Genomic DNA, 16,497 nt, shown 5'->3' on the forward strand with positions numbered 1-16,497 from the left:
GAACCAGGACTGGACCCAAGGTCTCAGGCTTCCAGGTGGGGGACTCTAAATTGTGGACTCAGTGCTAGGGGCGGGGTTTGTTGTCATAACCTTCCCGGAGCGGTCAGCCTGGCTGGGGCAACAAGGCAAACAAGGCCACATCATTACAAGGTACTTCATGTTAAGTGTCCAAAAAGTGAGTGTAAGAGCTCGTTACAGTACTTAAGATTTCACCACCCTCTCATTTGTTAACCACTTGTAATCTAGCTTGTGCTCCTAATCCCAAAAACTCTTCCAGAACAGTTTAAATTGCTTTATGCAGTAGACTAGGCTCACCTCCCGTCTTCCTTTTCATCTCTGCAGAATTTGACTTTGAGGACCACAAACTTCCCTTGAAATCCCTTCCTCTTTGGTTTCTTCAACACACAACAAATCTATTTCTCCACCTACACCTCTTGGCTGCTATCCCTTTGTGTTTTTTCACTAGCTCTTTCTTTCTCCTTGCCCCTAAAATTTAAACCCCCCCTTTTTAAAGATTTTATTTATTTATTCATGACAGAGAGAGAGAGAGAGAGGCAGAGACACAGGCAGAGGGAGAAGCAGGCTCCATACATGCAGGGAGCGCCAACGTGGGACTTGATCCCAGGTGTCCAGGATCACACCCCAAGCCGAAGGCGGCACTAAACCGCTGAGCCACCGGGGCTGCCCTAAAATTTATCCCCTTAAACTAATAAAACCACCTGTTAAATACTCTCATAGACCTGATATATTTCCTGTGGAGCCTTGGGCACATTTTAAAATTACATAATTAGTTGCACAACTAGCTGTATGTGTCTGTCTCTCCTACTCGACTCTAAGTTGTATAAGGGCAAAGATGATGCCAGTCTCGTTCTCCACTGTATTGTCAAGGCCAAATGTAACCCCTGGACACAGTAGGCATCTAGTAAACACTGCCTGAGTGAATGTCTGAATGTCCAGGCCTCTTTCTTTTCCTTTCCCTTGGAGATCTCATTTGCCCCAGGACTTTGCTTCTTCCCTCAAGAGAAAATACTCCTCAACCTCCTAAGAATTCAGGGGTGAAAGGAAAGGTTAGCCGGGTCCCGTCACTGTGGGAGGAAATGGTAGTTAGCAAACTCACAACTTTGTTCTTTCTCCTCCTCTTTTACTGCTGACTCTAGAGCAGGCCAGGCCCAATGATACTGACCTAGAGTTTGTCCTGGAGAACGGAGGTTGGGCTAAGGTGGAGACTGAACTTTGCATACTTTAAAATAGCCCAGATGTTTCTATTCAGGGCATCTTCAACCTGTGCAACGTGCCAAAGGTGAACAAACAGAAATCACCTCCCACATAACACCCCCACCATCGAAGCCTCAGGCAAGCTTGAAAAACAGAAATTTTGTCTTTGGTGTACTTCCTTCCTTTGAAGAACTTCTCTTATTTCCTGTCTCCTGTCCTCACCCCATCCTGCCCCTCTCCCTTCTGGTGGCATTACCGGACCCCTCTCTCTCCTCATCTTCAAACTTCCATTCTGTAAGTTGATGTTTCCTAAAACCAAGCCTCCTTTGTCAGAATCACTTGGATAGCCTGTTAAAATGCAGACTGCTGTGTCTTCCCCAGATTTACTGAGTCAGAGGATCTGTGGAAGTGGGGCCCAAATAATGCTTCTGCACACTACAGCACCAGAAGCTCAGCTCTAGCTAGTGAGATGCCTGGAATAGGCATGTGGTGGCGAATAATATCCCCTCCTAAGGCCCATCTTTTAGTTTAAACCCCTGGAACCTCTAAGAGCTGAAAAGTAACAGTCCCTGCAAAATGGCATAGCTAAGCTCTAGGAGGGTAGACAAAGGTTTTCTGTGTATGTGCTTTTTTTTTTTTTAAGATTTTATTTGTTTATTCATGAGAGACACACACACACACACAGAGAGGCAGAGACACAGGCAGAGGGAAAAGCAGGCTCCATGCAGGGAGCCAGACGACAGACTCGATCCCGGGTCTCCAGGACCACGCCCTAGGCCGAAGGCGGCGTTAAACCGCTGGGCCACTGGGGCTGCCCCGGTTTTCTGTGTTTTTAATATGTATTTTTTCTTTGTAATGCAGTAATGGTGATAACTGCTGTCTCATAAGATCTTCATCAGAACAATGGCTTTCAATGAACTCATCTAACTTAAGAAGGTGAAGGCAGATGCCTCACAGTAACATGCAGACTAAAAGCTATAAAAGCATCTGTGATTTCTACTAAAACAGTATCAGGCTGCTGATTCTGGTCTGATGATCAACCAGTAGCCATTCTCATAGAGACTTTTGCTGTTCCCTCCACGCGGTTTCTATGCTCAGAGAACCTTTAGCTCCCAGATCACACAGCCGGCCTATGAGTTCTCCATGGAAACATTTTTCCCTCTACGGTTGGTTTTTCCTCGCCCCACCATGAGAGAAATGGAAGCAACTTGGTCTTTAGGAGTAATGTAAGCAAAAAATATGACAGGCAGTCCGAAGTCAAAGAAAAGATTTGATTGCTTGTCTCATTGCTTCCCTCCATGGACAGAGCAGGAAAGGGCTGCTAGGCAAGTACATAATGCTGCTGCCATCAGTTATGTTAAATTCTTATCAGTGCACTCTTTCCTGCTCTGCTTGGAGAGACTTTGCTAGCACAGAGTTGATAATAAGCAGAAGAAGGTTGCAAAGAAGTAAAACATGCCACCCACAAAGTCAACTCTGACAGCAGCCTGTGCCAAGTTAACATCTAGAAGGTAGAATATGGAGAAATACATGCTCCTGGGAGGCACTGGTGAGGAAGGACCCTCAGATGGAAAAACTACCTGCTGATATTTGGAGAAAAAAATTTTGTCAGATGTCAAAGGAGCCTCTATCTGGGAGTCTAGACCATGGCAGCTAACTGAAAAAAAGGGTCATTGTTTCTACTCCAGAATGATCTGTTTCAAGTTAAGTAAAAGGTACATTTGAAAAGCCTCATCCCAGGGGCTCCTGGGTGGTTCAGTGGGGTAAGTGTCTGCCTTTTGCTCAGGTCATGATCCCAGGCACCTGGGATTAAGCCCCCCATGTCGGGCTTCTTGTTCAGGGAGGAGCCTGCTTCTCCCTGCTGCTCCCCCGGCTTGTGCTTTCTCTGTCAAATAAATAAGTAAAATCTTAAAAAAAAAAAAAAAGGATAAATAATAAAAGCCTCATCCTTAAAACTGGTTTCAGTCGACAGAGAGCTCAATTACTCTGCTTCTTCCTTCTCCTTTACATCTCTTTCCATTGTTGATATTCTCCATTCCCGACCTCCAGCCTGTCTCTCACCCTTTCCTCCTCTTGCTCCTGCTCTTCTTTCACTAACAGCTTCTCCTCTGTTTTCAACCTCCTCAACTGAGAATCACCCATATTAAATACTTAGTTGGTTCAGTATTAGTTTCATTTTCTAAAATTGTTTTTATTACATGCTGTAACATGAAAACATGATGCTAGGTGAAAGAAGCCAGACATAAATTAGGACTACATATTGTAAGATTCGGTTTATATAAAATGTCCAGAACAGGCAACCCATAGAGACAGAAAGGAGATGAGTGGTTGCCAGGAGCTGCAGGGAAAAGGGGATGGGGAGTGACTGCAAATGAGAATGGAGTTTTCTTTCTGGGGTGTAGACATTTTCTGAAATTAGACAGTGCTGATGGCTATGTAACCTTGTGGATATAATAAAACCCACTGAATTGTATACTTCTAAATGGTGAATTGTATCTCCTAGCATATATGAATGATATTTCAATAAAATTATTTAACTTGTTTTTATTTAGGGCCTTAGGCTTCAGTGTAAAATTTTTTAGTGTGCAACTATCTGGAAAAAAATTTTGTTTTTATTGTGTAAAGACACAAAAGCTATTCTTAAGGTCTGGGTATAGTCTGACTTTGAACAAAAAGACTCAAGGAGACTGACAAGTCTGAATAACCACATTAGCAGCATCTTAGGAGCTGTGGGAGATAGGAGTGTGATTTCTCAGAAGCACTGATGATCTAGTTTGTATTATAACAGTATGTTTCAGGCGCCTGGCTGGCTCAGTTGGTGGAGCATGTGACTCTTGATCTCAGGGTTGTGAGTTCAAGCCCCATGTTGGGTGTAGAGATTACTTAAAAATAAATAAAAATCTTAAGGAAAAAAAAAAGTATGTTTAGCTCCAACACAGGAAATGAAGTTCCTCTGAACTGGAGGCATGCACACAAACAGCTTTAAAAGAGACAAAACACACTGGGGCTTTCTCTGCTCCAATCTCTCTGACCCCAAAACAGCATCTCTTATGCTATAACTGAGGCAGCTTTCACTTAGTACCTCACACGGACTTATCTGTGGAAAGAGAACGCTTCAATGTGGTGGCCTGATCTCTAGTAGAATCACTCTGAATCCAGTGTTTACAGAAGGAGCAGATGTTCTGATAGGGGAAAAAGCCCCATGTGGCTTCTAAATAGCAAGAACCAGAACCTATCCACTTTCAGAAGTGTTACACCAATAATTTTGGTGTGATGGCTGTTAAGAGGTGGGCTCCGGGATCAGCCAGCTACTTATCATCATCAGCGTGGCCTTAGATAAGGAACCTAACCTGTCTGTGTTTCCTCATCTGTAGAATGGAAATATTAGGGTTGTTCTGTGGTTAAAATGAAGTAATACTTGTAAAGAATTTAGAATGAGTCTCTGGCACATAGTAAGCCCTGATAAATGTGAGTTATTGTTAATACTATTAATAACAAAAAGGTAGTAACAATTCCATACATCCTCATATCAGTAACTTACAATTCCTGTCCTCCACTGATCTGTACTCCTGATAAAATCTGAAATAAATAGGCTTAATATAACTTTTAAATTCCATTTGACCTCAATGATTTTAAGACTAGAAATAAAGCAGTATGAAATAAACATGATAAAATTAATTTAGATGAATACTTTAAGTTGCTGACTCAGTAACTACCTAAGAAATATGGTTTCAGGAAGCAGGATCAATACTGCTCTGGACCCTCACCCTCCACCCCGAAACTAGCAAGGTTTACAAGAAGGTGCCCAATGACATTTCTTGAATTAAATAAACGAATTTTAAAAATTGTCACTCCAATTCATCATCTCATCACTAATATGCTACTCTTTTCCTGCACCCCATTACTTCCCCTCTGGAGCAGTAGACCTCAAGTTTTAGATGCCTTTTAAGAAGCATACTTTTTTCAAAGGACACAAGGTGATTTGGTAGAACCATGACCAACACATTCTATTCAATTGCATGTGATCAGATGATATGACAGAGGGCCACATTTCAGGTGACACGGAAAGCTCAGTAAATGCTCCCCTTTATGCTTACCCCCTTGCTCTCCCCACGACATCCTTCTTCTCTAGCCAGTGTTGTCCTTGTTTATAGAGGCCTCGGTCATCAACGGCATTATTATCTCCTTTGGTCAAAAACTTGATATGTCCATTTTGCCTTAAAAGGGTAAGGGGAAAAAAAGAGTAAGAGACAGTCAAGTTATCAAATATCTTCATGCCATTTGCAAGCACAAAATTTGGTTTTCTTAACCAAAAATGCTGTGGAACTGTAATATTTTATCATCATTCCTACTATCAAAATAATTATTTAGCTAAAAGGATGTTCATAGCTGTGTTTATAACTAGGGAAAAACTGGAAACATGCTGAAAGTCTAAATATGTAAGCACTGAAGACAATGTTATATTAGAATAGTTAATGACACTGGAAGATGATAAACATTTTATTAAGTGAAGAAAAGATTACAGAATAGTATATACGGTATAATCTCATTTTTATATTAAGTTAAACACAAACCACCAATTTTCTATAAATACAAAAAGGAAAGGAATATATTAAACTAACCCACAGGATATAATCTGCAACAAATACTAGGGAAATTAGAGAATAACCTATTTTTTTCAACCAACAAGTTGTGAGAACAAAGAAAGTTGGAGAAAGAATTTACAGGTTAAATAAAAGAGACTATAAAAGACTTATCAACCAACTGCAACCAAGGACCTTATGTGAATCTAGATTCAAACAAACTGTTAAAAAGAAAAAAAAAAAAGCTTATGATACAATTGGGAATTTGAACAAAGACTGGAAACATTGGAAACATAATGATACAAAGGTATGGTTGTTCTTTGGGGGGGGTATAACCATGCTAAATGTAGTTATGTTTTTTAAAAGCTCATTGCTTATGCTATATAGGTATTTACTAAAATTTTTACATAGGACATGACATGATATCTAGGATTTGATCCATATAATACAGGAAGGAGAGTGGAAAGAGGTGGTAATATAAGTGGGGCAGAACTGGCCATAGATTAATAATTATTGGGACTGGATGACAGTACATGGGATTTCATTATACGGTTTTGTATACTTCTGAGCATGTTAGAAATTCTCCATGTTTATTTATTTATTTATATTTTATTTTTAAGTAGGCCAACATGGGGCTTGACATGACCCTGAGATTGTGAGTTGCAGGCTCCACTAGCTAATAAGCCAGCCAAGTGCCTCAGAAATTCTCCATATTTAAAAACTAAAATGAAAGAAAAAATAAGAGTAAAAAAGATCTGAAGTGATAGACCAAGGTATAACAGTAGCTATCTACAGCTTTTTTTAGCTTCTAATTTTTTTCTCCAAAAAATATACATTGCTTTTATGAGCCAGGGTTTATAGGAAAAGCATTTTACTTGATCAGGAAATTATTAGTTTAATTCTGCTAAAGAACAGGAGGTTTCTAGGAATTTTAAAATTTAACTGAAAGCAAAGTATAGTTTTTTACAGTTTGATAAAGACTATCTTAAAATTGATTCAAGTTGAGTGTGGGTTAACTACCATATCAGAAGAAAATTAGCCTCTGACTCCTACTGACTAATATCTTCTTAGATCCTAAGCCAGAAACTGGCTCACCAAACACTAAATGTGCAGATGAAACTAAATTGGAAGGTGTTGCAAACACCAAAAACACTTAAGTGCAAACAGTCACATTAAAAATGAGATTCCAGTTAGAAAAAATGCAAATATATACAGAGAAAAATAATCCTTAGCTGACGACTCAGTGAGGAAGTGTCTGAAAAGTTCTGGAGTGAAAGAGGGCAGGTGCCAAGGGGAGCCAGCTGCAAGAGTGCAAGTCAGGAGCACAGGCACGGAGAGTCTACTCAGCCATGAAAACAACAGCAAGCCCAGAAAAGTAACATCAAATTTGAGGAAAGGGAAATAGGGGAACAGAAACGTTCCCCAGGACAGGACAGGGACACTACAGGAGACTGGGACTCTCCTCAAAGACTCCATTTGCTGACAAAACACACCAGCATACCCGAATTCCCTGCCCTGGGATGGTACTGGGAGAGACTGCTAGAGCTCTGGTAGAAAGTGCAGGTAGGTCTCTATCCACCGAGAGGCAATGGTGGCAGTGGCTCCTGCTCAACCCATTGTCCAGATCCATCCCAGCACTCCCCACTCCAGAGGCCCCAAAGGCTAACTGGTGACACACTTACACAGGGCCTTCCCTGGCTGCCATATGGACCAAATATTTAATATGATCAATCTCCAAGGAGCTCGACGTGCTTGCAGCTTAATTCAACCATCATAATACTGTGATATTAGGCGGGAAGAATTAATCACTTTCTATATAAGAAAAAGTAAGACCCTAAAAAGCCAAGTGGGCGCAAAACAATCTATCTCTCTGCACAGAAAAAGCAAAGCTAAGGATTAAGTCATCCCAATGGCAAAATTTCTCCTTCCAAACAATTAACCACGTGCCACTATTCATCAGCATCAAACTATAATACCTTATATACTAAGCTCAACTTGGAAAATGTGTATCAGAGTAGGCTATAAAATAAGACAAAGTACAAATTTATATGAGTGTGTGTGTGGGGGCACCTGAGTGGCTCAGTGGTGGAGAGTCTGCCTTTGGCTCAGGTCATGATCCCAGGGTCCTAGGATTGAGTCCCACATCGGGCTTCCCGCAGGGAGCCTGCTTCTCCCTCAGCCTATGTCTCTGCCTCTCTCTGTGTCTCTCATGAATAAATAAATAAATTTTTTAAAAATTCTTCTTTATTTATGATAGGCACACAGTGAGAGAGAGAGGCAGAGACATAGGCAGAGGGAGAAGCAGGCTCCATGCACCGGGAGCCCGACGTGGGATTTGATCCCGGGTCCCCAGGATCGCGCCCTGGGCCAAAGGCAGGCGCCAAACCGCTGTGCCACCCAGGGATCCCCCCTAAATAAATAAAATTTTAAAAAATGTATATGTGGGGAAAAACGTAAGCATGAAGAGCAGATGACTAGCAGGCTAATGTGAAGAACTACCCAAGAGAATCAAGTCAACTGATAATATTCAAAATGATGTCTCTCAAATGAAAACACAGACAACGCTATATGCTAGTTCTTTCCTGACTCATTTTTGTTGGAAGAAAATGGAAAATGAGAGTAGGTGGGGGGAGAGGACACAAAGAAGATGTTTCGCCACCTGCCAGAGCATGGGTAAACCTGCCTGCGGACGTGTCTCACAGCCCTATTGTATGAGCCAGGAGCAAGAATTCCCCATTTTTTACTCACTTAAAAAACACAGTAACTTCAATAAATGCGGGAGAAGGTTGAGTCTTTTGAAAACACCACTGATCACGTTTTCCCCATGTACTATTTACTCCTCCAAACGACCTATTACAAATACTGGAAGTTTCTTAATGTCCCTTACAAGAGCATTTTGCCTGAGCTCAGCAGTGCACTAGAGCTACATCTTGGATTACGTCTGCTTTCCCACTGCCTGGTCAGACAGCTCAGTGTGTGGCGTTAGTGTCCTCTAGAGAACAGGTAGGAAGAGGTCATGACCATACTAGGCAGAAAGAACAGATTCAGATTCATGGGCCTATTATCAATATATTTTTAAGCAGTGCTTGGCAAGCTGATCTTTTAGTTCAGGGATTCTTTGCATATGTGGCAATACCAGGTACCTTCTACCATATGTTCATGAGATAAACATGTTACCAAAATTCTATTGAGTAGATCCCAGTGTTGTACAGGAAAGAAAATGTCTATTTATGAAACAGAGAGAATTACCCAAAATTTAACATTCTCTCTGGGTGTTAAGGTTGCATATGGTTTTATTTGCTGTTATTTCCCAATTTTATACAGTATCTTATTCTATGCTATATAATAAGAATGTTCACAAGATGGAGAGTCAATATATGAAAAAAGAAGGCATGGTACGTAAGCAGCAGGTGGAGAGAAAAAGGAGGAATGAGACCAAAGAGAGAGGTCGGCTGAATGAATCCTACCTCTATTCTTCCTAAAGTTCAGAATTTTTTTTTTAAGATTTTATTTATTTATTCATGAGAGAGATACAGAAAGAGAGAGAGGCAGAGACACAGGCAGAGGGAGAAGCAGGCTCGATGTAGGGAGCCTGATGTGGGACTCGATCCTGGGTCTCCAGGATCACACCCTGGGCTGAAGGCGGCGCTAAACGCTGAGCCACCCGGGCTGCCCATAAAGTTCAGGATTTTATTTCCTAAAACAACATTCAGATGAATAACAGTGTAAAATTCAGCTTGAAAACGTTCAGGGCACATTTATTATAAACATTTCATCCATTCTGGCTGTCATTTAGTCCCATATTTAAGAACATTGTTAGCACTATGAGATCAAATGATTATCACAGTTATTTTAGTCTCCCCAAAAGAAAAAAGGAAATTGGAAGCTTCACAATATTAATTGGATCTGTTATCTAAACAGGTCTTTGGGCACCTGGGTGGCTCAGTGGTTGAGCACTTGCCTTTGGCTCAGGTCTGGGATCCTGGGATCGAGTCCCACATCGGGCTCCCCACAGGGAGCCTGCTTCTCCCTCTGCCTACATCTCTGCCACTCTGTGTTTCTCATGAATAAATAAATAAAATCTTTAAAAAATAAAATAAAATAAACAGGTCTTCAAGTTGAACACATCTCAGGAGTCTATAAATTTTTTTTTAATTTTTATTTATTTATGATAGTCACAGAGAGAGAGAGAGGCAGAGACACAGGCAGAGGGAGAAGCAGGCTCCATGCACCGGGAGCCTGACGTGGGATTCGATCCTGGGTCTCCAGGATCGCGCCCTGGGCCAAAGGCAGGCGCCAAACCGCTGCGCCACCCAGGGATCCCCACATCTCAGGAGTCTAAAATGAATCACCAAAAACCCGGGATTAGTAGGACTGTACATCTTACAATATTCAGTATTCTGTTATTTTTTATTTTATAGTATCTGTCAGTGAGCCTGCCCTAGAACAAGATCAAACTGTTTAAAATAAAAAACTCGGGATCCCTGGGTGGCGCAGCGGTTTGGCGCCTGCCTTTGGCCCAGGGCGCGATCCTGGAGACCCGGGATCGAATCCCACGTCGGGCTCCCGGTGCATGGAGCCTGCTTCTCCCTCCGCCTGTGTCTCTGCCTCTCTCTCTCTCTCTGTGACTATCATAAATAAATAAAAAATTAAAAAAAAAAATTTAAAAAAAAAAAAAAATAAATAAAATAAAATAAAAAACTCATTCAATTCCAAAGGATTGCATATAAAAATGCTTCTGCTCTAACCCAAAGCAGGGTCTGAGTGTCATTTGATTTTCTCTGATAAGTTCAGGGAAAAGTTGGCTCTGCTTTGCTAACAACAGGCAGTGCTAAGAATATAACGCAAATCCACTTTGAGAACCTGTACTGGATAAACCTACACAATTCTAAACTAAATTTCTAAAAAGAGTTTAGTTATTCCCTCCTAGTCAATGGTAGAATGCCATTTTAAAATTATAATCTTTAAACCACAAGGACTAGAAGTAAGAAAGGAAAATTCCAAAAATCTATAAAAAAATTTATAATCTTTCAAAATATATACTGAAGTTTGAAAAAAAAAAAAAAAAAAAGAGCAGTCTGATCTTTATTTCACCAAAGAAGAAAGAACTCTTTTAAACTAAAGTGGTTATGCAGATTTTCAAAAAGCAACAGCTGGCAGTCCCCTCTTGTTTAAGTGGAGAAAATAAATTACTCTAGAGGGTAGGGCAAGAATAACATAATATTTATTTAAGTCTCTCTCATTCTCAAGAACCTAAATCACTGTCTCATTATTTTTATTCCCCTCTGTGTGTCCTCCAGGACACCTATCTTTTCCTTCATTTCTTTCTTTCCTTCCCTCCTGAATGTTTTCTATAACTAGAATACTCTGGATTTGGAAGGGAGGGGGTGAGGAATGTGGAGATGGACAGGGAAGCATAGGCTCAGAACTCACAGATCTTGTAATTCATCTTCCTAAACCTCTTAATATTACAGGTAAGGAAACAGACCCAGAGAGGTGAAAATTTTTGCTCATTGTTATGGCCTACATCCATGTCCAGGTGATACTAAAGGTTTTACATATGTCCTTTCTAATTCTAAAATGCAAGAGTATACGTTTAAAAGAGTAACTTAATTTTAGAAATTTTCTTTGGAATTTAGGGGCACCTGGCTGGCTCAACTGGTGACCCTTGATCTTGGAGATGTGAGTTTGAGCCCCATGTTGGGTATAGAGATTACTTAAAAATAAAATCTCAAAAAAAAAAAAAAAAAGACATTTTCTTTGGAATTTAAAAAAGTTGGTAAATTTATTCTTATTTGACATGGCTGTTAGATTGCCATAAAGGTTTTGTTTTGTTTTGGAAAGATTAGGGAGGGCTACCTCATCAATTACATTGGAAGATTCTATTTGGGATCAACCTTTATGTCATTTTTTGGGGGGGGGGGTGATACACAGGGGGATCTGGTTGGGAAGTAAAAAGAAAACCAAGAAAAACTTCTAGAAAATAAATAAATTAATTAATAAATAACTAGTTTTCTAAATGTTCACCAAGCCTTCAGACATTCATAAAAATGGATTGGAAGAAGGGCCGAGGCATTTCCCACTCTTCTTAGCTTCTTCAGGTTATCAAATTAAATACTGCAAACATAAAATATGAAAATATCTTAAAACAGAGAAGATACAGTTTGGCACATACTTTTCATGAATCTTCAAGACTCGGTGAACTATAGGAATCTCTCTTCCTTCTATCCTAAAAACAACAATTTCTCCCACTCGGATGGGATCTTCAACTCGATTTGTTAAAAAGAGAAGATCTCCTCTATGAAATGCTGGCTCCATGCTGCCACTAGGAGATAGAGAAGAATACATAGAAAACAAAAAGTGTAAGATTCAATTCATTTTCAAAAGTTAACCAATCACAAATATCACCCCTGGAGTATATTTGATACTTTAACAAATATATCAGCATCCATGTGTGTTGTTCTCAAAATATGGTTTCCACAAACTAACAAGTTACACAAAAGTTACTATAGTTATTAGCCTTTACTGACTAGATTTGTTTCAAGCATTACTATTCAAAGGAGCTTCAGTCTTGAAAAGGGCAATGTTACTAATTCCTTAACCTTTTAAAATTTCAAGTGACAAAGGGAATATAAAAGAATGAACTTTATAATCACTGCCCTATTCTCACCTCATCTGAAAATGCTAAATACATTCAAATATTCAAATGAGAAGTGGATCATCTTCTGCCATTTATAGAGACTAAGATGACCTTATGGTTTTGACCCATTAAGAAGGGAAAACAGCCCATCAAGTCAAAGAACAGTCAGCTACCGAGATAATGCTTCTGTTATCAACTTATTTATTTTAAAAAGAGAAACAAGAAAGAAAACTAAGAATAATAGCAGAGATTTTTTAAGAATTTCAGAAACAAGGAAAGGCTTCAATTCTGTGGTAATTAGTGAGGACAAACTTCTAGAATGGCTTCTCACCTCTCCCCTGTCCTATACTATACCAAGTTCTTCAAGGTCCTAAGATATCTGCAGCAATTTAACCTTTTCTTGCTATTTAGAAGTAGCCTAGGGATGCCCGGGTGGCTCAGCAGTTGTGTCTGCCTTTGGCTCAGGGCATGATCCAGGAGTCCAGGATCAAGTCCCTCATGGGGCTCCCTGCAAGGAGTCTGCTTCTCCTTCTGCCTAGCTCTCTGCCTCTCTGTGGGCCTCTCTCATGAATACATAAATAAAAATTAAAAAAAAAAAAAAAGAAGCAGCCCATAAGTATAATTTTCAAAACTCAAGCTCCAGTTTCCTTTCTTTTTTTTTTTAAGATTTTATTTATTTATTCATGAGAGACACAGAGACAGAGGCTGAGAAAGAAGCAGGCTCCATGCAGGGAGCCTGATGTGGGACTGGATGTGGGAATCGATCCCGGGACAGTAGGATCAGAGTCCCAGGACTGAGACTCCATTGGGCTCCCTGCTCAGTGGGGAGTCTGCTTCTCTCTGTGCCTCCCATCCCACTTATGTTCTCCCTCTCTCTAATAAATAAATAAAATCTTTTAAAAAATAAAACAGATAAAAGCTGAGCTGCTACAGTGTAATGGCTCATTTTTATTAAGCACTTACTGTATACAAAGTGCCATTCTAAGTTGTTTCTTTTTAAGCAATCTTCAGAGCAACTCTATGATGTAGATACTCTTATTATCCTAACTTTACAAACAAGGAAATTGAGGCTTAGAAAGGTATACAGTTATAAATTAAAAAAAAAAAATGATAAAGGTGAAATTTGAACAGGGAGTCCAACAGAATCCACTCTCACTGTGCTAACCTGCCTCTGAGCCACTCTAGAATTTTCAGCGGGGAGTATCATAATCACGTTTACTTTTAAAAGTCATCATTTCAGAAGGTATAGAATATGCAGAGCACATTTAAATATTTATTGAATTAATGAGTAACTAGAAAAGGCTAAAAGGTAGACTGGCAGACCAGGTGTTCAGGCCAATACTTATAAATGAATTATTGGCAATCATTAAAAGTGTTATTAAAAATATGGACACAGGAGAATCATAAGGGGACACATAAAGGATGCACATATAGAATTACTTCAATTACATAAGAATATACATGAAAAAAGGAGATCCCTGGGTGGCGCAGCGGTTTGGCACCTGCCTTTGGCCCAGGGCGCGATCCTGGATTCCCGGGATCGAGTCCCACGTCAGGCTCCAGGCATGGAGCCTGCTTCTCCCTCCTCCTGTGTCTCTGCCTCTCTCTCTCTCTCTCTCTCTCTCTCTCTCTCTTTCTCTCTCTATGTCTATCATAAATAAATAAATAAATCTTAAAAAAAAAAAAAGAAAAAAGAATATACATGAAAAAAGAAACTAAAATGTTAATAGTGATTATATCCCAGAACTATGGGTAGACTTTCTGTGTTTTCAACATTTCATATAATGAAAATATATAAACTCTTGCTGATTCTAAAAGCATATTTTTAGAGGTCACTACAACAGCCCAGGCAGGAAATGAGGAGGGCCTGAAACAGAACAGCAGCAGGGAAGACAACACAAAAGAGTCTAAGAAAGAGGAGGAAAAATAACAAATTTGATGGCCAACCTGATATAACGGGGTGAGGAGGATGACACCTAGGTTTCTTTCTTTTTTTTTTTTTTTTTAAGATTTTATTTATTTATTAGGGACACGGGGGTGGGGTGTAGAGACACAGGCAGAGGGGGAAGCAGGCTCCATGCAGGGAACCTGACGTGGGACTTGATCCCGGGTCCCCAGGATCACGCCCTGGGCTGAAGGCGGCGCTAAACCGCTAACCCACTGGGGCTGCCCTGACACCTGGGTTTTTAACAATGGCAATGGAGCAGATGTCAGTGATAGTCACAGAAATAAGAGGAAAAAGAACAAGTGTGTGGAAAAAGGAGATGGACTTTACTTTTATTACAAGGAGTTTCAAGTGCCTGGTCAATGTTCAGATGGAGATGTCCAGTGCAGGGTGAAAACAAGAGTCTAGATTTTAGGGAAGAAAGTTGGATGAGAAATAAAAAGATTTAAAAATTCAGATACAGGTGGCATTAAAAACAGGTGTAGTGGGACACCTGAGTGGCTTAGTCGGTTGAGTTTCTGATTGTTGATTTCAGCTCAGGTCCAGATCTCAGAATCATGGGATCCAGCCCTGCACTGGGCTCCACACTCAGCTTTCTGCTTAGGATTCTCTCTTTCCTTCTGCCCCCCGCCCCCACCCTGCATATGCGCTCTCTCTCTCAAATAAATGAATAAATCTTAAAAACAGTGTGCAGTGAGAGGACCATTGAAGAAATAAACTAGGGGAAACCTTTTAAACATTAAATATATTATTAGTAAACTTCTTACCATTACCTGATTAAAGTATACTTTTAAATTTAATACATCAATTGTAAATTTTATAAGAAGTTTAATATAGAGGATCCCTGGGTGGCTCAGTGGTTTAGCGCCTGCCTTCGGCCCAAGGCATGATCCTAGAGTCCCGGGATCGAGTCCCACATCAGGCTCCCTGTGTGGAGCCTGCTTCTGCCTGTGTCTCTGCCTCTCTCTCTCTCTCCCTCTCTCTCTCTCTCTCTCTCTCTGCCTCTCATGAATAAATAAATAAAATCTTAAAAAAAAAAAAGTTAAATATAAACCACTTAAATATTTTTAAACTGACTTCAGCTCTATCTATAAATGGGAAAAAAAAGTTTTGATCGTTCCCTGAAACTCTAATTAAAAAAATAATAAGAAAGTATTTATCTTCACCTGAAACTAACATAACACTGTGTGTTAAATATTGGAATTTAAAAAATAATTTTTAAAAAAGATTTTATTTATTCATTTGAGATACAGAGAGCATGGTGGAGGCGCCTAGGGAGAGGGAGAAGCAGGCTCTCTGCTGAGTAGGGAGTCTGACTTGGGGCTCGATCCCAGGACTCCAGAATCATGACCTGAACTGAAGTCAGACACTTAATCGACTAAGTCACCCAGGTGCCCTAAAGTAAGTATTTTTATTTTAAAAAGTTATTTGTCTTTATCCCCAGTGACCTCACCCAGTCCTAAAAGTGGATTCTCAGTTACCTTGAATCCTCTGAGGCATATTTGGTGCCAGATAATTATTATAATACATGGTTTTTCTTGGCCACCGAACCACGTACATTACTTTTCTCTAATGACTGCTTCTTCTAGTCTTGACCAGATTTTGTTCCAATAGGACCTGGTCTCTTTTAATTTCCTTTCTTTATTTCACATTGGTAATCAGAAAAGCCTAGTATATAAATAAACCTTCCTGCGAAATAATTTGTCCAAACACCACTTTTAAGCCCCAACTGATACTATCAAATTTCCAGCTGTAGCAGAAATGAACTGTTTCCAGGACCACCACTGTGTTGAGCTGGTCCTCAGTGGAATCCCCTCTTCACGCCAACATCCCCAATTTAAAGGTCATTAGATTGTCCTTAAGCATCTCCACTGAAGGAAGCTCAATATGAAATTATCCCAGAAGAATCTCTAAAAGAAGCCTCCCTGGGCTCTCTCACTATACCCTATTCCCACAAGGCCAATTAGTGTGGCTTCTCCTTCTGTCAGTGTTTGAAACTGAAGCTCTCCACTGAATTTAAAACTGTCTGGGAACTTGGGGCCCTGTCTCTGTACTCCCAGAGTAGTACATTAAATGCTTTCCCAGCTAATAAAATACATACGTGCCTTTGGATC

At 40.1% G+C, this 16,497-nt stretch overlaps 1 protein-coding gene across 3 annotated transcripts in view; it reads right to left on the reverse strand.

The window, feature by feature from the left end:
* Positions 1–16,497, reverse strand: part of SEC11A (SEC11 homolog A, signal peptidase complex subunit) — a 41,140-nt gene that overhangs the window by 1,021 nt on the left and 23,622 nt on the right. For 2 of the 3 annotated variants that reach the window (XM_026000581.2, XM_072737353.1), the window contains 2 exons: positions 11,974–12,123; positions 5,313–5,432 (listed from right to left, as the gene is read on the reverse strand). In XM_026000581.2, the coding sequence (XP_025856366.1) occupies positions 5,313–5,432; positions 11,974–12,123 (270 nt within the window). Of the gene's footprint in view, positions 1–4,756; positions 4,795–5,312; positions 5,433–11,973; positions 12,124–16,497 lie in introns of all 3 variants that reach the window. The other variant, XM_026000591.2, reaches the window with a different exon arrangement.

This window comes from Vulpes vulpes, chromosome 14 (assembly GCF_048418805.1).
Source record: "Vulpes vulpes isolate BD-2025 chromosome 14, VulVul3, whole genome shotgun sequence".
Lineage (NCBI taxonomy): Eukaryota > Metazoa > Chordata > Mammalia > Carnivora > Canidae > Vulpes > Vulpes vulpes.